At 32.6% G+C, this 25,786-nt stretch overlaps 3 protein-coding genes across 3 annotated transcripts; all 3 read right to left on the reverse strand.

Annotated features, from left to right (window-relative positions):
* On the reverse strand, positions 1-931 carry LOC143206453 (uncharacterized). Its single transcript, XM_076419048.1, has one exon. The coding sequence runs from the start codon at positions 896-898 to the stop codon at positions 80-82; it is 819 nt and encodes a 272-aa protein (XP_076275163.1). The 5' UTR covers positions 899-931; the 3' UTR covers positions 1-79.
* A 2,534-nt stretch (positions 932-3,465) lies between these two features.
* On the reverse strand, positions 3,466-4,428 carry LOC143206437 (uncharacterized). Its single transcript, XM_076419047.1, has one exon. It carries the CDS (start codon positions 4,351-4,353, stop codon positions 3,532-3,534), a length of 822 nt encoding a protein of 273 aa, XP_076275162.1. The 5' UTR covers positions 4,354-4,428; the 3' UTR covers positions 3,466-3,531.
* Positions 4,429-23,212: 18,784 nt separating this feature from the next.
* Positions 23,213-23,894, reverse strand: LOC143206486 (uncharacterized). Its single transcript, XM_076419053.1, has one exon. It carries the CDS (start codon positions 23,766-23,768, stop codon positions 23,235-23,237), a length of 534 nt encoding a protein of 177 aa, XP_076275168.1. The 5' UTR covers positions 23,769-23,894; the 3' UTR covers positions 23,213-23,234.
* Positions 23,895-25,786: the final 1,892 nt, after the last annotated feature.

The following is a 25,786-nucleotide window of genomic DNA, read 5'->3' on the forward strand; positions in this document are numbered from 1 at the left end:
TATAGTTAATATATTTATTGATATACTTATGTATATAAAAATCGCGTATAACAAAATCATGTGCAATAATAATGAAAAATTACAATCCTTTACAAGTCAAAAGCGGGGGGACAGAGCATTCGCAAACGATTTTCCATTGTGCATCGTATTTGTGTATTTCCTTCTTGAAGCCATGACCTACAGGAACGATCCTTGAGCCAAAATAACAGGAGCCCGTGCTATTTTCTTGCTTAATTATCTCGAATCTATCGGTCGGTTCTGGACAAATCCACTCGTTGGGACAACAGAGAGCGCTGTCTCCTTTATCGAATTTCAAGTAAGCCGGCGCACATCTTTCTCTAATTTTATCAGCGTTGTATAGCTCAGAGGCACAGTTGCGGGTTTTGCAGGTTTTTTCATCATACGTACCGTCAAAATCCTCATGACATACGCAATCTAAACAACGGTTGTTCGGATAAAACGACTGTCCGACTTTATAAGCCTTTCCTTCGACTTGACACTTTTTTGATGAAGCTTCACCGCCACAGATGGTGCCAACGGCACAACATTTTCCTAGTTCATACTTGTTATAGCAACCAGGGTGGGCAATGCGTAGAAATTCGGGACAGTCTAGCACAGCACACAATATCGATGACCCTCGGCAGTAACAACCAGCGTTACAGGATGAATATGTCAGGTCATATGGAATTCTCTCTCGTTCGTTGTACACTTTGCCTTTGAACAAACATCCACTTCTGGGACGCGCAAAATCACAATCAAAACTGGTAGGACAACCTCCGTTTTCAGTAACCGGCTTGCACTCGATGTCTTTGTAAATCAAAATCCCTTTATTATCGCAGTTTTGTGCAGAAGCGAGCCAGAACATCGAAAACGCGAACACGTAGCTAAAAGTCTCCATCGTGCGCGTCGGGACACGTCGATATTCTGCCAATAAACATTATCAGAGTCCTCTTATATACACAGACACAAACATACCCGGTTGAAAGAAAACGTTATCGCGTTCCATTTTTTTTTAGAATATAATTTTGCTTTTATTTCTGTTTATATTAGATCAGGTCAGTTATCGAGGTTAAATTGCGTTATTAGCAGTTATTATATCTTAGGCTGATGAAAATTGTTTACCACAATTTTTTTTAAGGTGTGAGGGGACCAGAAGTTATTAAAACAATTTCTATTTTCATTCACTAACTTTTAGGGATATACTTTAGGATATCTTCTTCTTTTATGCATTTTTAGCTGATTACAAAACAGAAGACACGTACAATGTTTTCACGTATTTTTTTTTGTCTAAAATAATCAGATATTTGTGTATAATGTTATTGCTGAGATGATATGTCTAATGACACAACTCCTCAACGCTTAGGAGTTAGAGGATGTTTCTATAAATATTGTGGTGATATACAGAGAACTAATTGTATGCTTTAAAATTAATTAGATAAACTGATGTAAAAGCCGTTGCTTGCTTTTTAAGTACTAACCATATTATATGGAAAGCCATAGAAATATTGCAGGCAAATGCTTCTATGGTGTAGCAGTTCCGAGACCAAACAATACAAAAATAAAAGTATAATATTTATGTCATATAGACAAAATTAAATTACGAAAAAAACATATCTAATTTGTTGCCCATATTGACTTCACAGTAATCAGTTGGTAGTAGTTAAAATAATATTGTAAACAGATGAATAAGTTCAGGTAGGTATTAAGCTAAATTGTGTATAAAGTAGAATATAAAATACGTGTAGTAGATAGATTAAATAAGGTTTTTGTTTATTTTGATTTACTATTACAATGATTATTATGTACATATTTTAATTTAAAACTTTTTTTGTGTTAAAAATCTTGAGTTCCTTACTTATTTTTTGAAATGAGTGTTTTTACCACGATTTCTAATAATTGTCTAGTCTCTTTCGACGTGTTTCCTAGATTGTTTGCTATTAAAAAAAATAGAAGAGGTAGTGCATCATTTAATGTTCTGCAATAATTTCTTGAATAAATAACTGATAGTTTAGTTCGTAACTCATCATTTCACCAGACGTTCATTACAATGCGAACGTTATGTTTTGTATCAGGCCATAATTCTTTTCCCATGTCATAAATATTAGGAACATCATTTAAAAGTTATAATAAATTGGACCCGCTAGCTATACAACGGAAAGAATTCTACAATTAACGTAACTTAAATTTTACACGACTGTCCCAACTATTAATAATTAAATTTGCGTCGCAACATACTGTCCGCCTTGAACCATTATGTTCAAAATAATAATAATACTATGCCTAATCTTAAAACTATACAGTTTTCTTAAACTTATATAAGTAATTACGTCGTAATAGTTTTTTATCAAATATGGCTAAAAGGAATATACGGAAGTGATTTCTCAGGAAATTTACCGCAATACCCTCCTATAAGTGTTCGGAACAGAAAAGTGAAAATCCATTAATTTTTAAATAAATCTCTCTATTAAATTTACGGGTTTAAATTTTCCCTCTATTTGCACCATATTTCTCAACAATAATATCTGGAAATAGTCTTCACAGTCATCAAATTTCTTCACCTTTATTCCATAGTTACAGTTATTACTATTTTTTTTTATATCTTAAGATCTATCTGGACTGGACCTACAGTTTAACGTGGCCTCCGAATCACGGTCCTCGTCATTAAGCCTTAAGAAGACATTAAGTCTTACCGAGCCAGTAACCTGGTGTGTCTTGGATCATTTTCTTTGTCGGATTTTGCACTTTCGCCTAGGACACATTACATTGAATTTAATTACAATGTTTACTTTTTCCATTATTAAAATGACGTATATATATATATATATATATATATATATATATATATATATATAAGCGAAAAATAGAATGTTGCGTCTAAGAAAAACAATTTAATTTTCTCATAATAAGACATCCATTTGAACTAGACCACAACATTATTTCCAAACCCAATACAAAACTTGGTATAATTCATGGTATTACTTATTATTATTCTTACCTTACCTTATAAAGTATACATAGAGCGTGCGTATCCCCAAAATTCTTCAGATCTAGTATCCACTGATAAATTATAACTTCTAAATCTCAAGGAATTGAAAATAATTTTCTGTTATTGAAATGATGCAGTTATTACTGAAGGTTTGTTCCATTCAAATAACAGAAGGAACTTGAATTAAAAAATGGTTAAAAAGAAACAAAATGTAGTAGTAGAATACATATATTCTTACTAAAAATCATGTAGTTAGTACTGAACCCCCGTAGTTTAAAATAATCTTAATTATTTAAATAGTTTCCTCATTTTATTATCGTTTTAATTTTGTTGAACTCATTTTAGTGAAACAAACAGAAACAACACTAATTTATATTCATTGCTCTGCTGTTAATAGCATGTGAAATATATAGCAATATTTAATATTACTCGTTTAGCAAGTATTATTGAGATGTATTCTAGAAATAATAAGCAAAGGCTACTACTAATAAATTTATTGATATAATTAAATAAAAATTACATTAAACATATATAACAAAAACAAGTCACTCTTCCTTACAGGTTAAAAGTGGAGGTAGCGAACACTCACAAACTATTTTACGATCTGCGCTGTACTTGTGGATAGTTTTTCTGAATCCATGTCCGAAAGGGACGGTTTGTGAACCAAAAATACACGACCCCGTGCTAGTTTCTTGACTGATTACTTCAAACTTGTCCGAATCGGTCGGACAAACCCACTCGCTGGGGCAGCAAAGCGCGGTTTCCTCCTTGTCGAATTTCAAGTAAACCGGGGCACATTTGTCCGCAATTTTTTCAGCGTTGGTGAGTTCGGAGGCGCAGTTCTGGAGCGCGCAGGTCTTTTCGTCGTAGGTACCGTCGAAATCCTTATGACACACGCAAGTTAAGCATCGGTTCTTCGGGTAAAACCTTTGTCCGATTTTGTAAGTCTTCCTTTCGACTTCACATGTTTTAGATAAAGCTTCATCTTCACACACGCGGCCGGTTGAACAACATTTCCCCAGCTCGTACTTGGGGTAACAGCCAGGTTCAAGCATAGAGTTGAAGAACTCGGGACAGTCCAGCACAGCGCACAGTATTGATGTTTCTCGACAGAAACACCCAACGTTACAGGACGAATAAGTCAGATCGGACGGTATTTCCTCCTGGGCATTGTACACTTTACCTTTAAACAAACATCCAGTTCTGGGTCGGGCAAAATCACAATCAAAACTAGTGGGACAACCTCCGCTTTCGTTGACCGGTTTACATCTGATATCTTTATAGATCAATGTTCCCTTTTCATCACAGTTTTCGGCGAAAACGAAACAAACGGACGCAAACACGAGCACGCTGCTGAAACTCTTCATTGTGCACCGATCTTCTGTCGACCACTAACAACCTGTACGTGTTTTATACGTACAAACAATCATACCCAGTTGGAAGAAACAAAAAAAACGCGATATCTGGTTGGTCTATGCTATGCGATATGGACTTGTTTTTTTTTTTAGTTGGTGTGGGTATTTTTTCCTTGAAAAGGATCGTAATTCTGCTTGTATTTTTGTTTGAATTAATAGAGGTCGGTTACAGTTAGGTTAAGGTTACAGTTTGACTATATATGAGATATGTTCATGTTATGTATGTAAGTTAGAAATCATCGTGGACTTAGGACATATACGGGATAATTTCGATAATATATACATGTTCTTTATGTTTTTGGTTCAAAGTATATTTAAGGACACACAATTATTATCCATGTATAATGATATTATTTTATACCGCTGAAATTGATAAGTTTCTAGTAAAATCTAACTATTTTATAAACATAAACACATGAAAAACGTTCAAATAATGTGAGATATATTACTTTATTTTTAGAAATTAAATAAACATGAGATACTATTTATTAGGTTTTTACATGTTTTTTTTTGCATGTAACAATTTGTACAATATATATTAATCAAAATCTACAAGAGCCTATCGATTATTTTATGCAACAGTGCATCCTTCACAACTCTTGAAATTTTATTATTATTTTATTGTTACATTGCCGATTAACATGCAATTTGTATTTTGTTTGTACAATAACTTAAATCTATGTATAATACATTATCTCTCGAAAAGTCTCAAGACTAACAAATGGATGGCGTTAGTTATATTGCATTCACTTCTTTTTCAGTTAGTACTAACCTTAAAAAGAAAGCTGTTAACATTTTCTGATATTCTACTCATAAGTTTATGAGTTATTGTGCTAAGCTCGACACTACTTTCGTTATTTTTAAAATAATGGATCAAAAACAATTTCGTGTTTTAATTTTACACGACTTCTTGATAGGAAAAAATACCGTTTAAGCCAAACAATTTAATACTAATACAACAATAGCTTGAAAAGCGTTATAAGAACTACATCAGAAACAACAATAAAACGTATGTTTGCTGACTTTAAACGTAGTTGTAGAGACACCGATGATGCAAAACACAGTGGACGTCCAAATCCACGAAAAAATCCACAAAATCGTTTTGAATGATCGAAAAGTGAAGTTCCGTGAGTTAGCTAACATCGTAAATATATCAAATGAACGTGTTGGTTTTATATTGCATGAGCATTTGACTATGACAAAGCTCTATTCAAAGTGGATGCCGCCTTTGCTTACTGTTACTGACCAAAAACAATTTCTGCGTCGATATGCAACAATTGATGAAACATGGATTCATCAGAATGGTGACAAGCCTATTTTGAAGGCAAAAGATAAATTGTTCTACTAAAGCCGTACTGAAATGTTAGAGTGGCGCTGAAATGATTGTCTGGCTCCTGATAGAGATTACGTTGATGAATAAAGTCAATTTTGAACAAAAAAAATCGCGTTTTCTTTGTTACGCTCGGGGCTTTTCAGCCCACGTGTTATAGATATGAGGTTCTATCGGTCATATCTCTATAGTCTATAGTATCTGGTGTAATAATGTTGTTCTATTAACACTGCTCTTTTTCTATTAAATGTACCTCACTACAGTACCGGAGATCAATTGGTTTGATTTTTTTAAGTTTGTGTCATGTTCTGATATTATCCAAGAGTTGTAATACTTTCCGATTCTCTTGATTTCCTGAGTGATGGTCGATCTATGAATGTCTCGGTATATCAATCCGGTAGTATCTGGATGCAACTACAGTACTTCTCCCTGACTTTGTTTTATGAATATACTCATAATTAAATTCTTTCTGTCCATATATTACATTCTGGAAAATGTAATTTTCTTCCAGTTAACTTACATGTACTTCCATTTCCTTATATTTGAACTCTAGTTCTTACCTTTTCTTTCTTATATGTTTCTTCTAGTTTTCTAGGAGTTTTTCATCAAGATTCATTCAACGGTACTTTTTGCGTTGCGTTGCTATATAATTATACGTAAATTTCACATGCACACATTTATTTTCGTTTTTTAAGTTAATTTTATTTTTCCAGGTTTTTGTCCAATTATTTAAATTGTCATGTACCTGTTATAATTTTGGTGTGGGTCCGACAGCTATATCGTAGTATCGTCAGTAAACGTAGCCATCCTGATATTTTCGATTTTGTTATATCATATATCTAGAGTAGGTAATGACTTGCTTTAGCTTCTTCCGCTTGTTTGATTCTAAACATTCTGACAATAATTTAAAATTTTAATAGTTCAGCGTGTTCTTGCAGTAACATTTTTTGTAGCCTACGAACAAGCCCGTCATGTTATATCTTATCGAATACTTGCGCTACATCTAAGAACCTACCTTTTTATCTATATGTATATGTGGTATAGCGCTATATACAATGAATAACTCAATACTAAAAGGAATTATTATTTTATGTAGAGAAATGTTGGTTATGTACATTGATATTTTACATTTTCTCCAATAAATAAATAAATAAATCCGGATTGTAAAATCAATAATTATATTCAAGGAAAATTCGAGATAAACAAATTATCAACTTAAAGAAAAAAAAACAGAGATCAAATAATAATTAAAATAACAGCTAGTTACTATCAAAATAAACAAATAAAACCAGTTTTAAGTGTGTGAGATCTTGATGATGATTTGATCGGCTGACATTTCTGAATGGAATGCAAGGAATTTTCATTGCCAATTTCAATTATTGATAATTGAAATGGCAGATAAACGCAATAATAATTAATAGCAATGATATCTGACTAGAATGAAATGTAGCATGTGCATACGGTACGAAAGAATATGTAACACTAGAAATGTATCATTAATACTAACTATAGTGGACGTGCGATGGAGTCGAGGGAATATAGTCTATATAGGTATGAAAAAAAAGCCATAGAAGTATGAAAAAAACCATATACCCCGTCACCAGGGTTAGCAGAATAAGTTGTATACTCACTTAAAGAGCTAACACTAAGTTTAGTTAATGTACAGTGTCTATTAAGGGACCAATCAAAAAATAAACACGCTAGGTACGCTCCCTATATAATTAGCCGAACACTGAATGGATATCACGTGACAGTGCCGTTTGTGTAGGCTTCAAAATATGAATAATTATCTTTCACTGTAATGTCAGTGACTGCTATCCACTTTAATATTAACATCTTTTATTTAAACAGGTTTATTATATAAATAGGTTCAGACAGATTAAACCTTAGTAGATTAAAATTAGTTATGTAATTGTAATTTTAAAAATATAACTTCTTCTATTACGAAAGTTGGGCAGCACAAAACACAGTCAATACGTTATTGAACATACTTGACGAGACTTTAAGACTGAACTGTTATGAAACTATACAGACCCTTGGACATACCAAATCTTACATCTTGCAATAACAATCCACACATGGATGCTAACTGCCTTTGTTGCAGAGTACCAGTACGGCAACTGAGATGGACAAGTTATATTGAATTTTTTATCATCATTTAAATTTTACCAGGAAGCATAAGTGCCCCAAAAAGGGTCTTAAAATCAAAATTTTCGAATTGTCTTTGACGCTTACCACATACCGTAAATATTACAATTACATTTTATGGGATTTCCAATTACCTTGAATTGCACATGTGTTTATTTGGTTTTTCAAAGATTAACACAAGAAATATAATTTACAAATAACTTGCTCTTACATAAATAAGTAACAAATAAATATTCTGTTAAACAATAGTATAAAATGGTCAATAAAGCACAAAATATTTATTTTTGATTTGATATTGTCATATTGAATTTGATAAAGTCAATTCAATGTAAGAATTCTGTAATAGTCTCAGTTAGCGCCCATCATATAAAATTTAAAACAAATTATTTGTTAAATTTTTTAACCATTGTAAAAATCGCAAAAGCATTTTTTAGAAGAACAGTAACATATCAAAGCATAGTAAACACAAACTAAATGACATATGACAGAATCACACTCCTCATTAATAACTAATTATAACTAACTTATTAAATATTTAAAAAATGAATATTTTATGAATATATTTAATCTTAAAATAACTTTGAACAGAAAAAAAGAGAAAATAAAACAATACGTAATTATTTATCTATATATAAACAATACAATTACAAACCAAAGTTATAGTTCTCGTAAATTATTCGTATATTTTAAGAGTATAATATTTGACTCAAAAATTTACTAATATTACTTAATATAATTAGTTAAGGTAGTAAATGTAACATGAAGAACCTTTTATAAACAAATTTAATTTAAAAGGAAAAAGGAAAAATAATACAATGTGTAAAATAACAAATATAATTTATTTGAAATCTTTACAATCTTATATAAATCTTTACAATCTGGTTACCTGAACTGAACTGAGTGAACTGTGGATTTAGACGTACAATTCGCATAGTCAACTATGCCAAAAATATAATAAATTTGGTAGAATAGTAGCATGGAATTGAATTCAATTTTAAATTTGCTCTGCATGTTTTTTTGACAATATTCACAAATCGATGATTTATCGATTACTGCCTTTTATTTACAATCAATACATTAAGAATATAAAAATAAATAAATTATTATAAAAGCAACGTTTTTAACCTTACAAAACAGACCTACCATCAGTGCCAGGGTCAAGCCTAAAATGGCCACTGTACGTTAGATTCTAGCTCTCGATTGCTTGTAAATGGCAACGTCACAAAATCAGGTGAAAAATACCGAAGTTTACCGAATGCCGACTATGATTCTCCAACACTAGCTTTAACTGCATTAGTACAGATGACAGTTGCGTGAACTTAGCGACAAGAAGAATTTAAACAAGTCCTTAAATCGTTTTCCAAGTGTTCATTTCCTGATATTTATTAAATAGAATGTATAATAAAATTATTGTTATTTGTTTATCATTAGACACAAATTGATTTACTTGTTAGTAGATTATTTCTATATATATGAAATATACATTTCAGAATATTTATCTGTGAACGGATGTGATAATATTCTGAGAAAAGAGATATAGTTGATACTAGTCTATGCTGAAATTGAGTAAAACAAGCCGTTTGTGAGGTATTAATAAAAAAATTCTATTTGAAAAGTTAATGTATGTAAAGTAACATCGGTCAAATCTCTCTCACGGCTTATCACGGTAGTACCAATCCGAATGGTCTAACTTTAATACTCTATCAATAACAAATACTAAAATAAAATAAAAAGAAATAACATCCTATTTTTAAGAACATGCTTGATTTTATTTCCCATTTATGATTGTCTCTGTATCTTAATTGTAAATTTAAAAAATGTTTAAAATAAACCATCTAACGGTAATGTTAATTTATAGTGAACTCAATATACTGAATGATAAACAAGCTGATTTAAATTGAATTTGAATATGCGAGTTTACTGGTGTGGTTTATTTGTTTCCATTAACGTTTTTTCTATATACATTTGATATCATTATAAAATGCATTAAGAGACAGTAGACTCGTTTTCTCTGCGACATCTTAACAATCTCTAAATATTTCTTTATTATACACCTGTGTAGTTTACCTTGCGTCCGTTGATATTAAAGATCTTGGTTGGATGTTTTATCTTAGGACAGGTAATATCCTGTACTATCAATTTAAAAGCATTTCAAGGACATTAATTCACAACAGTTTATGACTTTTTAAAAATGGTGACATTTAGATAGAATGTGAAATTTCTGTGAGAAAAAGAAAGAATGAAAGAAACCTATTTACTAATAAATATTAATATTTTTCAATTATATTTCAATAATATCTTAAATTTTATTACAATGGAAAATATAGTAGATATAAATTTAGAAATTTCCTACACTAATAAATAACTGCAGTATAAATTGTTTTTCTTTTTTTTAAGTTATTACAATAATACTTAACTAGTTATAGTATGCAGATTTAAACCATTAATTGAGTCTCAGGTTTAATTAAGTAAAACATATATTTAAGAAATTACATTTTATTCATTAATATACATTTATTCAAGGGTAATATACGTGAAATATATTGCAACCTTCCTATAACTTTTCCATTCCTTTTCTATTGAGTGATTTTGTTTTCGTCGCCTTGCATGCTTTTCATAGGCTGCAGATGATCTTTTTGATCTAAAGCGAAGAACATAATCCAGTGTAATTGCCAGAATGGTAAACATGCATAATGAGAGTGAAGTGCGTAAACTAAAATTTACACTTCCGTTAATGAACAGATATAAACTTTAGAATTAGATCATTTATATAGATAGTCACTTACTGAAGTGATGTTCAATACACTGTGTATATAATATTTATCAGAAATACTTATCAACGGTAATAATAAATAACCGAGCTGAGAATCTAAGGAAACACGACCAAAAAAACATATAACATTAAAGATATTTTGGAAGCTTTCAGTTGATATTGAGTTGATAATAAATACTTATTGCCCACTGACCCAATGTATAGTATTTTAACCATCGATGTATATTAGCAATCCATGCTACGTTGATCTGAACAAGTGGTAATCAAATGAGTCTATGTTGGGTGAACACGCTGTGAGGATACATTACTCCACAATAATCTCTGGATTTGGCGCATGCGCATACTCCTGCATAGATTAAACTGCAGAAAATAATAAACTATATTTTTCTCTATGACTATATTGTCTTCCATTTCTAATGGCGGTACATTCTTTTCGAGTCGATCAAATCAAAACAATAAAAGAATCTAGAATATTTAGATTTTGTATTACATTAATAATTCTATAGTAATAATAATTAAACTGTTGTGTTATTCTTGGTGGTTTAACATACATTGGTTTTAAAATATGAAAGAACAATGTAAGGTTAAATTTTTAATAGTTATAAAATCCAAACAGCATCAATTTTATTTATAGTAGCAATGTTAACTGCCAAATTTATAACACATCATCTTCAACGACATCGAATAGGCATCAAGAATAGTAATAAAAATTGCAGTAACTGGTAATAATTAGACATTTATTGTAAACATAATATATTTTAGTAATGATTTAAATTTGATTTTATAGGTAAGATGTAGCTAGAATTTGTTGACAGTGAAAGTCGATGAATCTGAATTTCAGAGAATCAGAGAAGAAATTAGATAGCATTTTGCTAAGATATAAGAACAGTGTACAGTGATACTGTAAAATAATAAAATTTGCTAACAAAGGTAGACTTGTATCATACAAACAAAATACAAGACTATCAACGTGAAAATGTGTGGCTGCCGCTGCGATTATTTGTCAGAACACACACTACTATTTTTGGAAGGAATTTGCACGAGAACTGAAAACACTGGTTGAAGAAATACTGTTTATTTTAATATTAAGTTATACATGTGGTCGACGGGAGAATTGACAGGATATTAGGTTAGGTAGAGGAAGTAGGGTAGCGCTGTGGAAGTGGTACTGTTACAAGGGGATGGAGAAAAGAAAAGAGAACGAGACGTCGTCGTGATGGTCTTTTATAGCCTGGAACTGCATGGTACCAATCCACCGGCGTTGCCAACCTTTGTACTTGTTGGTGAATTCGTGGTGGTCTAAAGGGTCGTGGCGGTCGCCACAATCGGATTTCAAGTAAGTCGGCGCACATCTTTCTTTAATTTTATCAGCGCTATGTAGATCAGTGGCACAGTTGTGGGTTTCACAGTTCTTTTCATCATACGTACCATCAAAATCCCCATGACACACACAATTTAATTAACGGTTCTTTGGATAAAACCCCTATCCGATTTTGTAAGTCTTTTCGTCGACTTGACACTTTTTTGATGAAACATTATCACCGCTAACGGTATCAACGGCACAACATTTTCCTAATTCATACTTGTTATAACAAGCAGGGTTGACATAGCCTAGAAATTCAGGACAGTCTAGCTCATCACACAATATGGAAGACCCTCGACAAGAACAGCCAGTGTTACAAGATGAATACGTCAAGTCGTATGGAATGTTCTCCTGTTCTTTGTATACTTTACCTTTGAATAAACATCCATTCTGATACGTGCAAAACCACATTCAAAACTAGTAGTACAACCTCCTTTTTTAGTTTTAGTTTTGCACTTGATGTCTTTGTAAATCAAAATCTCTTTATCATCGCAGTTTTGTGCACAAGCGAGCCAGATAATCGTAAACGCGAACACGTAACTGAAAGTCTTCATCGTGCGCGTCGGGACAAATTAACATTCTGCCGATTAAAACTATCCAAACCGCCTTATATACACAGACACAAACATTGTTTAAAGGAAAATGTTATCGGGCTCTATTTCAGTCAGGTCAGTTATTAAGGGTAAATTGCTTTAAGACCAGTTATCTTTTCTTCTTTTTTGAGGTATGAGAAGACCAGAAGCCAACCTGACCAATAAACTGGATATTGAAACAATTTCTATTTTCATTCACGGATTTTTGCGATATATTTTATGGATTTTTTCTTTTGTTGTGGATTTTTTTCTGTAATAACAAAACGACGCGAAAGACAAGATACGTACCGTTCTAATACTATGAGCGTATATATCTTACGTGTATGTGAGCATCCGTTCCTTACCCCAAGAAGTAGCCCTAGTACAATTCTGGTTAGGTTTCTAGAAGTGTGTGGCGTAGAAACAATTCTCGGGACACAGGACAGGCAGAGATACTGGATCTAGGGATGCAGAAAAAATATCGATATATCGATATTTTCTGATAAAAATATCAATATTTTGGGTTATTTTTTGGTAGATATATCGATATATCGATATTTTTTCAAAATAAATTAAATATAATTTTTAAAAAAACCCTTAACATTAGCACTTATTTTATTTTTAAATATCTATATATCGAACTATCGATATTTTTACCGTAGCCTAGGAACACGCCTAAACGGATCGATATCTGACTAGGCCTTATCCGCTTATTTTATCGGACGTTCCCCACGACGATCGGCCATAGTTCATCCGTAGTATAAAACGTGTTCGAACTTGTCCGCTTTAGTTTCCGTTCTGTGCTTGTGGAGAGGGTGGCGCTGGCACGAAATATCCGCGTTATGGCCGCGTTATCATTAGTTTTAGAGTTTTATGTAGTGTTGGGAACAATCGACTGAAATCGACTATCGACTGTTCACTAATTGACTACTTTTTACTATCGACTATTTTAGTCGCTATTTTCGGTTCTACTAGTTCGTTCGACTGATTTTTAACAATGTGGCTGTGTCGTCCTTGTCGCGACCTTAATGAGAAAGTAATGCTCCGAATTTATGCTTATATGGATTTATATGTAATATATGTGGTTTTATGTTTTTTTTTGTAGTTTGCTTGTGAATAACTATATACTGTAAATTAATATAGCAGCATTTTGAAACGCTAGTTTTCGAGGGCAAAAAAATTAAAGAACATCACAGTTTTTATTTGTTAACGAATGGACTATCTTAACAGACTGTGTTCAACTTTTAAAGCCCATTGAAATAATGACCACCGAGTTATCTATTGAAAGATATCCCAACGATGTCTTTAATTATACGGTTAATAAGAGGACTGCAGCATTCCATCAAATCCAGGATTTTAACAAGTGAATGGGGAAAAATGACAAAATTGTGTATTATATGTCAACAATAAAAGACTGGCAGTTTTAGAAATGAATACGATATGCAGGAAATTCACATTTTTAGATTCTAGATTTAAAAAAGCAGGATTTGGTATTTGTTAAAATATTGTTAAAATTTGTTTGTTATTTTGTTATGAAAGTTGTTACAAAAGAGGTATCTTCCATTCTACCTTCAAAAATACATATATAGTTCCACAACTCGAAATTCAAGACAAAACTACTGACCAAGAATGTATTGACATCTGGAGATATTTTGATAAAAAAATATGATAATATTCACAGCAATCTAAAAATATTTCCGTTCAAAAATAAATAAAACTTTTATTTAAAAAGGGTCTGGTAGTTATTATACAGTCATTTTTAGGTTCATCGTGGATTAGATTTTTCAATGATTAGGTTTATGTTTACATTTTATTTAGTAGTTATGGTTATTGAAAATCTTAGGTTTTATTTAAATTGTACTGTACTATTTATATTTATTATCCTATGTTATTTAAAAATAGCAATTAATATATTAAAACATGATAAAACATTTGTGGTGTTATTATTCCATTCTTTTTTACACATCCACAGAACGTTCCTTATAAACGTAATCCTACATCCTTTAAAATTATTTTATTTATTACATGATAATAGAAATTAGTTTTTTTTCCTTTTCTTTTTTAAAGTTATTACGTGAATGAATATATATACATCTCTGTCTCGCTTATACTACCATTGGAGAATATAAAGACATTTAAAATTAACTGCTCCAAGTATTTATCTCCGTCCTTTCCTATCTCCCATTTTATACAGACAAGAATTCGTTCATCTTTGTCTGACATCACGAATAAAAAAAAACAGTCGAACCGTGCATTTGACTGAAAATAGTAATTACTATCGCTATTTTTTTGACTATCGACAGAGTTAAAAATTATAACGTGTGTTGTCTAATTTAGATAATTTATTTAAATACATCCTGACATGACTTTATGGGTTTAAAAGTGTTTAATGTCTTTTCTTTCTCACATGTAAATAATGTTGAAAAATCAATCGAATAATATGGGAAAAATTTGAAGGTGTTGTGAAATTTTTGCAAAAAACAACTTATTTTTATAGAGCCCATCCTACGTTATTTTCTGTTCATAAATTCGGTAGTCACTATGTCATTAAAATTCTCTATTTTGGAGATAAAATGTCAATAGATAGCATGGAAAGAACTCTTAAATACCCTTCGGCTTGAATTTCTGTTGTCGTGAGAGTTATTACCACGATTTCTAATTGTCAAGTCTCCTTCAATGGGTCTCTTAGATTGTCTGCTATAAAAGTTTTAGAAGAGGTGGTGTTTAGTTAGGTAGTTTCAATTATTTCTGGAATAAATAAGTGATCGTAATCGTTCTTTATCAAACGTGAGAGAAAAGGAACATAGGGAAGTGAGTTTATCCTCAGAGAATTTATCGCAATACTCTCCAAAGTGTTCCCAAAAGAAAAGTGAAAATCCATTAATTTTTTTACATAAATATCTTTTTCCTCTACTTGCACCAGATTTCTCAATAATAACATCTGGTAATAATCTACCTTTTCCTTTAAATCACAACTTTTCATCATAAGAATGTTTAAAAAATGTCGTCAAACTAATTAAATTAAAGACCAATTCCATAGGCACAACTATTAATATTGTTATTATTAACTGGACGAAAGTCAGTAAGAGTTGAGTAAAATTCCAATACAGTCGCTGGCATAAATGCAGCGAAATTTCCATTTAAATATCGGCTTTGTTTTAGACCATTTGGACGGACATGGGAGTTCCGGAGTAACGCTCGGGTATTTGAACGAATTTGATCGTGTGGCCCAGATAAATAACAGCGATAGCGTGAGTCGGTAGCCAATCGACGGCAGGTTATTCCACTGGTCCACGTTATACCCGAAGCACACACTTCCATTGCAGATTTCGTCATTAATTACAATAAGAATTCGAGAATGCTAAATGGAATTTGCCTTTTGGTAAATAATAGGAAATATTTTGGTGGGATTACATATTTATTTTTGGGAGCTCTGAGTTACCCCACGACGATCGGTCATAGTTCATCGGTAGTATGAAACATGTTCGAACTTGTTCGCTTTAGTTTCCGTTCTGTACTTGTGGTGTAGGTAGCCCTGGCACGTAATGCATTGCTGGCCCGCGTTACAATTAGTTTTAGAGTTTTATGCTTATACCCATATATTCATGGTTTGGTGCAGAGGTAAAGATTATAATGTGTGTTGTCTAATTTAGATCATTTATTTAAATACATCCTGATATGTCTTTATGGGTTTAAAAGTGTTTGATGTCTTTTCTTTATAAAATACCAGGTTTCCATACTCTATTCTCACATGTAAATAATGTTGAAATCAATCGAATAATATGGGAAAAATTTGTCCAATTTTTGTAAAAAACAACTTAATTATTTTTAATAAATTGAGTCCATCTTACGTTCTTTTCTGTTCACAAATTTGGTAGTCACTATGTTATTAAAATTGCCTATTTCGGAGATAAACTATTTTTCAATAGATAGCATGGAAAGGGCTGTCAAACAACCTTTGGCTTGAATTTTTGAGAAACGTTTTGATGACTTTGAAACTGATGATGTCGTGGGAGTTGTTACCACGACTTCTAATTGTCAAGTCTCGTTCAATGGGTCTCCTAGATTGTCTGCTATTAAAAGTTTTAGAAGAGGTAGTGTTTAGTTGGGTAGTTTGAATTATTTCTTGAATAAATAAGTGACAGTTCGTAATCGTTCTTTATCAAACGTGAGATAAAAGGAACATACGGATGTAAGTTTATTCTCAGGAAATTTATCTAATTTAAAATTAAATTTTATATTAATTAAAGCCTATTCATTTTTTAAATAAATGTATGTATTACATTTGTTCGTGTAACTTTTCCCTAACTTGCACCAGATTTTTTAATAATAACATCTGGTAATGGGCTACTTTTTCCTTTAAATTCCAACTTTTCTTTGTAAGAATATTTAAAAAATCTCTTCACATTAATTAAATTAAGGACCAATGTCATTATTGGACATTTTCACATCTGCCGGCACCGATATCGGTGGACCCGTAATCTCACGTAAATAAAAGGAACCCTTTCACACTCGCCAATATGTCGGTATCGTGTCGTTGCTGGCACCGACCTGTCGGCGGGCAGCAATCGGTCCACTCGTGTCGGCGCCGATTTTTATTGTGTACAGAGATATTTTTAAGGTTAAAAGAAGAAAATGTATAGCTTTAAATATGATGTTGTAACACTAATTGAATTAGTAGAATCAAAGTCTTCTATATGGGACAATACTAATGAAAATGACAAAAACAGAATACGGTGTCGGTGTCGTATCGGTAGATGTGAAAACGTCCATTAACTGGGCGAAAGTCGCGTAAAATTTCAATACAGATAATCGATATCAGATTCAGTCTATATAGAGCTGGATTAACATCAGCGAAATTTCCACTTAAATATCGGCTTTGTTTTAGATCATTTGGTTGGACATGGGAGTTCCGGAGTACTGCGCGGGTGAAGGATTGTTTGATCGTCGGTAGCGTGAAATCGGTAGCCAACCGACGGTAGGTTGTTCCACTGGTCCACTTTACTCCCGAACACTTCCACACTTCCATTGCATTTTTTATCATTGCAGTTTTTATCATTAATTACAACAAGAATTCGCGAATGCTAAATGGGATTTACCTTTTGATAAGTAATAGAAAATATCATAGTATTTTAGCGAGATTATATTGTAGCGTTTATGTACCTCTGCCAGTAATTTTGCTAAAAGGACAGCAAAAACTATACCCATACCCAAACTAATATTTGACTTACCTCTGATTTCTAGATACCTGCTTGGTAGCCACAGTGGATAAGACGACAGGACGACGCTTCTGCTGCTGCGTAAACGTCATCAGGTAACAGTCTAAAATTCGACAAGAAATTATCATTCTAGTAATACAAGTAAGCAAGCCGGATAAGACCGGATGTCTTCTGAGATGGTTTCTAACTTGGTAACTGGTCAACATTATACATCTATAACGGTGTTATTTTGGCCAAAATGTAACTACTGAAGTTTTGATGTTAATCTTAGTAGAAAAAAGATATAAGTGTAAAATCATAACGTTGCATGGGTATGGCTAGTGAAATCTGTTACAAAAATTGGCAGGTAATTCCCGACACACCTAGTGTAATGCTTTTTGAAACCAAAATCTTAAAATATTAATTTTCGTTTTATTTCTCTTTATTTTATAAAAGCTCACTCCCGCTCACTGACTGGATCACGAGAGCATGCACTTTACACCATAGAAAAAATAGAAATTTCACGGTATAGGCGACCTTGGGGAAATGTTTTGTTTAGTTCAATCATCCTTCCTTCACGAACAGGTATTAGGGTAAATTCTTATCCATCATTGGTTTTATCAGGTACATATAAAATTATCTATCTAGTACATGTTTGTTTATATATTGCTTGTTTACAGAAAATCAAAACCTAATGAAGATGTTAGTAGTAATAAAATTCAATTAATCTACCAAGTTGTTCGTATGCTGTCAGTGTGATGTCTCTACATAAAGAAGGCTTACAAGAAGGTTATAATTAATTTAACTGGATAATTAGTAGTAATAAATACTACTTTTAATTGTAAAATATCCCTAAAATATTTGCAATACTTTAACTTTTTAGAACAATCAGTGTTCAATCATTTTATAGTAGAGGAATTATATATTTAAATTTGATTGCCTTGTTAAGAAAATATTTGTTATGGTGCCATCAATTAAAAGTTTAATTGCTACTTTTAGGGGATTTATTACCTTAAAGAAATCTATTTTGTCTAAATTTACAAATAACTACATTTGTTTAACAAATCTTAACCAAGATTGCTTAAAGAATTTTGTTGGATCTATTTGGAGCTCATGGAGGTAGAAACAGCATCCTTCCCCTAGTATGTTCGAGAAATTTTTAAAAGGGCTCATCACTTCAATTTTTTCACATCATTCTCCCGGAGAAAATTGTGAAGAGGATGAACATGTTAGATAACTTATATTCTTTTTTAACGGGAGATCTAGTACCACTTGAGGTTGTTAAATCACCATTTGAGTCTATATTTTCAGTTCCAGAGAATTTTGCTCCGAGGAAAACGAGAGTCTAATATTGTATTTTAGTCTTATTTCAGGCTATTTAACAAAATTTCTGAAAAAGAGACAACATGCAATTATATTCTATATTACATTCTATATTACGTAGTTCCACAGATTAAATACTCTAAAATCTAAATATCTAAAAAACACATACATTTTTAGTGTTTCAACTGTCATAATGTTTTTCAAGACCAAATTTTTAGTTATTATGAGGTGTGATTGTGTTTTTGGTTTAATGAAGTTAATGCAATATCAACAGGGAAGGATTCAAAGTTTACCTTCAATATATCAAGATAAGTTAGAACTCTAACAGATCCCATAAAATTTATGGCACTAAACATATATGGGAAGGCGTTATAGAAGAATTATAGATATTTTAATATTGCCTAGAATAGAGTTCATAACTGTTTTTTTTTGCTTTTTGTTTATATATATATTTATATTATTTACACTTATGTATATTTGTATAGGATTTTATTTTAATAAATTAATTTTAAAATTTAAATTTGATTTTCATTTAAATACTATTGGCCAATAAATGTGACGTCACAAAATAATCAGGCGAAATGGCAGACCAATCAAAGCAAAGTATTTTCCTTACAGGTTTCTACATAACTATTTTAAGCCCATGTTGCAAAAATAGTGTTTTTTTGGTGGACCAAGAATACTGCCCTGCGAGACACCTGAATATATGGGATGGATGTCACTATATTCGTCACCCTATTTCATAATAAAATATATGTTTGTGAGATATGATTTAAGTAGTTGAAAGTGCGTATGGGGCAGAAGCTTTTTCAATTGTTGTCTAATCTATGTATTTGTTTTATTCTTCCCCGTTTATTACGGAAGCCAAATTAATGGTCTGGAGTAATATTTCTTTCTTCTATGCTGTTTTGAGTCTTTTAATATATAGTTTATAAAACATTTTAGAGACCAGGTGTAAGAGGCTTATAGGACCATAAGAGGAGAGGTCTTTTGATTTTTTCCCTGGTTTAAGAATCAATATGATTTGAGCCACTTTCCAAGTGCTGGGAAAGTAATTAAGTATTAACATAGCATTAAATATAAATGTTGTTAATTTCATGCACTTTTCTGAACATTGGTTTCTTTAACTATTGTTTGTTTTACTTCCTTAATAGTAAGCTTCTTATGTGGCAAATCCATATGAGATGGTGTGTTAATGTCAATGGTTATAACCATAGAAAAAAATTACACCACATGACTATTCCAATCATGTGACCGTTCTGTCAATTATTCCCGCTCCATAAAATTTAAGTGAACTTCGTAACTGCACATGTTCATTGTAAACCAATGAGAATTTTCGTGTCGTCTTAGCTTGTAGATGTCCTTTATAGGGATAGCACTGCAGTTTTTGAAGGAGACAATTCAATTTAATCTTTCGGTATGTATTTCCAAACGTTTTGAAACTTACTTCACAAAGAATTTAATTACAATGTTTACTTTTTTCATTGTTAAAATGACGATAATATGAAAGGGAAAATTATTGTATCTAGGAAAAACAAATTAAATTTCCTCGTAATAGAATTACACGAAAAGAAACATGACATGTTTCCCAGAGCCCATATAAACTTTGGCATAATTCATAGTGTAGCGACCTTGAGGCATGTCGAATTTTACATCGTGGAATAACGGTCTACAAAATACTCTGAAATATAATCCCAGATGTTGAACACGGGCGGGGTGCCAGCAGCGCCAACTAGGACCCGATAACGAATAGCTGGCGGCAACCCCGAGACGTTTATTTGGGATGTTATTGAAGGGTATTTCGATTCATTCAGTGCTGAACCCTCGTTTGGTTTAGACGTGGCACCATCGACTGCTCAAGCCTCGTCTCCAGGTAACACCGCTGCCATCCGTTTTATCATTTGTATTTTTCATATTTTTTTATATAGCCAATAAATAACGTTCACATAATGTAAACACCACTGTTTCATTTCGTTTTACTTCCATTCACCGAGCCACATCATTTACCCTAAAATAGTATTTACCTTTCCTCCCTTACCTATCTATTTCCTCCTTCTATTTCTCTACATATGATACTAAAAGTCCCGCGAAATATTAATACATCCAAATCTCAAGGAATTGGACAAAATATCTGCTTTGGAAATGACGCGGTTATTACTGAACATTTACGTCACTTACCTTCAATTATAACATGATTACCTAAAAAAACAAAATATAGTGGTAGGATAAATATATTTTTACTAAAAATCAGGTAATTATTGCACAACTCTCGTAGTTTAAGATAATCTTAATATTTGAACAGTTTTCTTATTTTGTTATCGTTTTAATTTTGCTGAACTGATTTTAGCGAACATAAACAACAGTAATTTATATTCATTGCCCTGTTATTAAGAGCAAGCAAAACATATACCAATATTTAATGTTACCCGTTTAGCATGTGTTAGCGTAAAATATTCTAATAAATTTATTCATGTTCATTGTTCATTCAAAATTACATTAAATATATACAATAAAAAGTCATTCTTCCTTACATGTTAAAAATTGAGGTAGCGAATACTCACAAACTATTTTACGTAAATACACGACTCCGTGCTAGATTTTTGATTGATTACTTTAAACTTGTCGGAATCGGTAGGAAGAACCTATTCGCTGGGACAGCAAAGGGCGGTTTCTTCCTTGTCGCATATTAAGTAAACTGGAGCACAATTATCCTGATTTTTTCCGCGTAGGTGGGTTCGGAGGCGCAGTTCTTGGAGTACAGGTTTTTTCGTCGTAGAAGCCATTGAAATTCTTATGTTACAAGCAAGATAAACACCAGTTCTTCGGATAAAACCTTTTTCCGATTTTGTAAGCATTTCCTTCGACTTCGCATGTTTTGGTTGAAGCTTCATCTTCGCACACGCTGCCAGTCGGACAATATTTTCCCAGCTCGTATTTGACGTAATTACCAAGTTTAGGCATGGGGTAGTCCAGAACAACTCGGGGCAGTCCAGCACAGCGCACACTATCGACGATCCCCGACAGAAGCACCTAACATTACTAATACAGCATAATTATCCTTGTGTTGGTTTGTCAACGCTGACAAAACAATGAAGGACTTTTTTAACAAATCACATCAAATCTCATAAAACTGTCCAGATATTGGATTCGAAAGAAAAATGCGTCGAAGGTAAATATATAGAGGAATCTGTAGCCTCAGCTACCAGCGTATATATTTAAAACAAAGTCATGTTCGTAGCGAAAAATATTGCGCCTGAGAAAAACAATTTCATTTTTTCACAATTAAAAATATCTTTGGACCAGACCAAAACATTTTTCTCAAATCCAATATAAAATTTGGCATAATCCATAATCTTACCATTAACCTACCTTATAAAAGATACACACAGCGTGTGTATGTATAAAATTCTTCAGATCTAGCATACCGTGATAAATTAGTTCTTCCAAATCTCAAGGAATCGGAAAAGAATTGCCTGTTTTGGAAATCATGCAGTTATTACTGAACACTTATTTCTAATACTCAACCCTCGTAGCTTAAGATACTCTTAGTTATTTAAATAGTCTTCTCATTTTATTATTGTTTTAATTTTGTTGAACTCATTTTAGTAAACCAAACAGAAGCAACACTAATTTATATTCATTGCCTTGCTGTTAGTAGCATGTGATGTATATAGCAATGTAGCGACCTTGAGGCATGTCGAGTTTTACATAGTGGAATAACGATATATAAAATACCCAGAAATATAATCCCAGATGTTGAATACGGGCGGGGTGCCAGCAGCGCCAACTAGAACCCGATAAAAAATACCTGGCAACTCCGAGACGTTTATCTGGGATGTTATTGAAGGGTATTTCCAATGATTCAGTACACGTTTAGACCTTCCGTTTAGACGTGCTTGGCATCGACTGCCCAAGCCTCGTCTCCAGGTAACACCGCTGCCATCCGTTTTTATATATTTTGTATTTTCCACATTTTTATACTACTTCAATAAATAACGGTCACGTAATGTAAACACCACTGTTTCATTTCGTTTTACCTCTATTCACCGAGCCATATCGTTTACCCTAAAGCAACATTTAATGCTACTTGTTTAGAAAATATTAGTGAAAAATATAATTGAACACTTCACTCTTCCTTACAGGTTAAAAGTGGAGGTAGCGAACACTCACAAACTATTTTACGATTTCCATTGTGCTTGTAGAGAGTTTTTCTGAATCCATGTCCGAGAGGAACGGTCTGCCAACCAAAAATACACGATTCCGTGCTAGTTTCTTGATTGATTATTTCAAACTTGTCCGAATCGGGACAAGCCCACTCTCTGGGCCAGCAAAGGGCGGTTTCTCCCTTGCCGGATCTCAAGTAAACTGGGGCACATTTGTCCCTAATTTTTTCAGCGTTGGTGAGTTCAGAGGCGCAGTTCTGGAGTGCGCAGGTCTTTTCGTCATAGGTACCGTCGAAATCCTTATGACACACGCAAGTTAAGCATCGGTTCTTCGGGTAAAACCTTTGTCCGATTTTGTAAGTCTTTCCTTCGACTTCACACGTTTTGGTTGAAGATTCATCTTCGCACAGGCGACCGGTTGCACAACATACTCCAGTCTTGTATTTGAAGTAACAACCAGGTTTAAGCCTAGGGCCGAAGATGTCGTGACAGTCCATCTCAGCGCACACTATCGAGGTTTCCTGACAGTAGCACCCAATGTGACAAGACGAATCAATCAGATTGGACGGTATTCGCTCCTGGGCATTGTACACTTTACCTTTAAATAAACATCCAGTTCTGGGTCAGGCAAAATCACAATCAAAACTAGTGGGACAACCTCCGCTTTCGTTGACCGGTTTACATCTGATATCTTTATAGATCAATGTTCCCTTTTCATCACAGTTTTCGGCGAAAACGAAACAAACGGACGCAAACACGAGCACGCTGCTGAAACTCTTCATTGTGCACTGATCTTCTGTCGACCACTAACAACATGTACGTGTTTTATATGTACAAGCAATCATACCCAGTTGAAAGAAACAAAAATAAGCGATATCTCTTTGGTCTATGCTATGCGATATGGACTCTATTTTGTTAGTTGGTATGGGTATTTTTTAACAAATATAAAATAAAATTAAATAACAAACAAGTAATACTATGTATAATAGTATCACTCTATAACGTTTAAGTTGATGTTGCTGAAGCTTCTAGGAAAATGTAACTATTTTTTAATCATAAACTCACGTCAAACGTTCAGTGTATTCGATTTTTATTTGAATTAAATCATGATAGATATATTACTAATTTTTAGAAATTAAATAAACGTGTGATAATATTTATTAGGTTTTTGGCATGTTTTTTTTGCATATGTATATTTTGCATTTTGCATCTATAACAATTGGTACAATATATATTAATAAAAATCTACAAGAGCGTGTTAATTATTTCATGCAACAGTGTAACCTTCACAACTCTTGGATCAATCAATGGATCAAAAACACGTTCGTGTTTTAAGTTTACACTGCTTCTTGATGGGAAAAAATGTCGTTTAAGGGAAACAATGGATTGAAAAGTGTTATAAGGAGTCTGCTCCATCAGAAACAACAATGAAACGTTGGTTTGCTGCCTTCAAACGTGGTCGTAGAGACACCGATGATGCAAAACACAGTGGACGTCCTAATGAGGTGGTACACCAGAAAATATTACGTAATATTTTGTAGCTTATGAACAAGCCCGTCATGCCAGTCATCGTCATCGATGGTTTTGACATACCTCTAACATACCTTTTTACCTTCGTAAGCATTTTCTATTACGTCTATTATTCTACGCATCTAGCAAAAATTTGAATGATTGTCAATAAACCCAAACTGGTGTAGGTATTAAGTTTTTTTCTCTAAATCTTGAAATGTGTGAAATGTGAAATTACTTTGTGTCTGATATTTGCTATTTTTGGTCTTTTTGTAACGATACGTCATTCAATTAGTGAGTAGATATTTACAGTGATTTTTTCAATCAGTTGTAATACATTACACCTTGCTGATTCTGTTATATGCACAGTAAAACTGTATGCCCATGAATATTCTGCTTCAAAGTTGATGGCTGTCCTGAACTAACTCATAACGTTTAGCACTCGGAATAGTCTTAATAACCAAAACCCATAATATCAAACAATTATCAAAACCGCAATACCAAGGACTCTTCTTTTTTTCTCTTGCCAGGAATGACACCTCCAACTTATGTACGTTTCTAAATACAATTAATATATCAACAGCCAAGTTGTCATTGATGTCAAAATCTCCACTTTTAAATCTTTGAAAACTTAACCGATAATTTGAATATAACGGACTGTCGTCTATATGCGCTGAGTAATTCAATAATACTAAATGGAAAAATGTAACTTTATGTAAATAAATGTCGAAACTATTTAATTTATCAGTAATATTATGTTTTCTTTATTGCTGTTTTATGAAATATATATCGCTAACCAAAATATGCATGCAAGCAGCTAATAAATTTGGATGTGAAATCAAAAAATATATCCAAGGAAAACGAGATAAATAATTTATCATCTGTTCTTATCTAGTTTTAAGTGTGTGAGATCTTGATGATGATTTGGTCGGGCGACATTTTTTAAATCAAGTCAAAAATATGACTAACCAACGAATTTTCATTATCATTTTCAATTATTGATAAT

The sequence above is a fragment of the Rhynchophorus ferrugineus genome, unplaced genomic scaffold (genome assembly GCF_030347505.1).
Source record: "Rhynchophorus ferrugineus isolate W39M unplaced genomic scaffold, kcgeb_rfMv2 rfM1, whole genome shotgun sequence".
In the NCBI taxonomy this organism is placed as follows: domain Eukaryota; kingdom Metazoa; phylum Arthropoda; class Insecta; order Coleoptera; family Curculionidae; genus Rhynchophorus; species Rhynchophorus ferrugineus.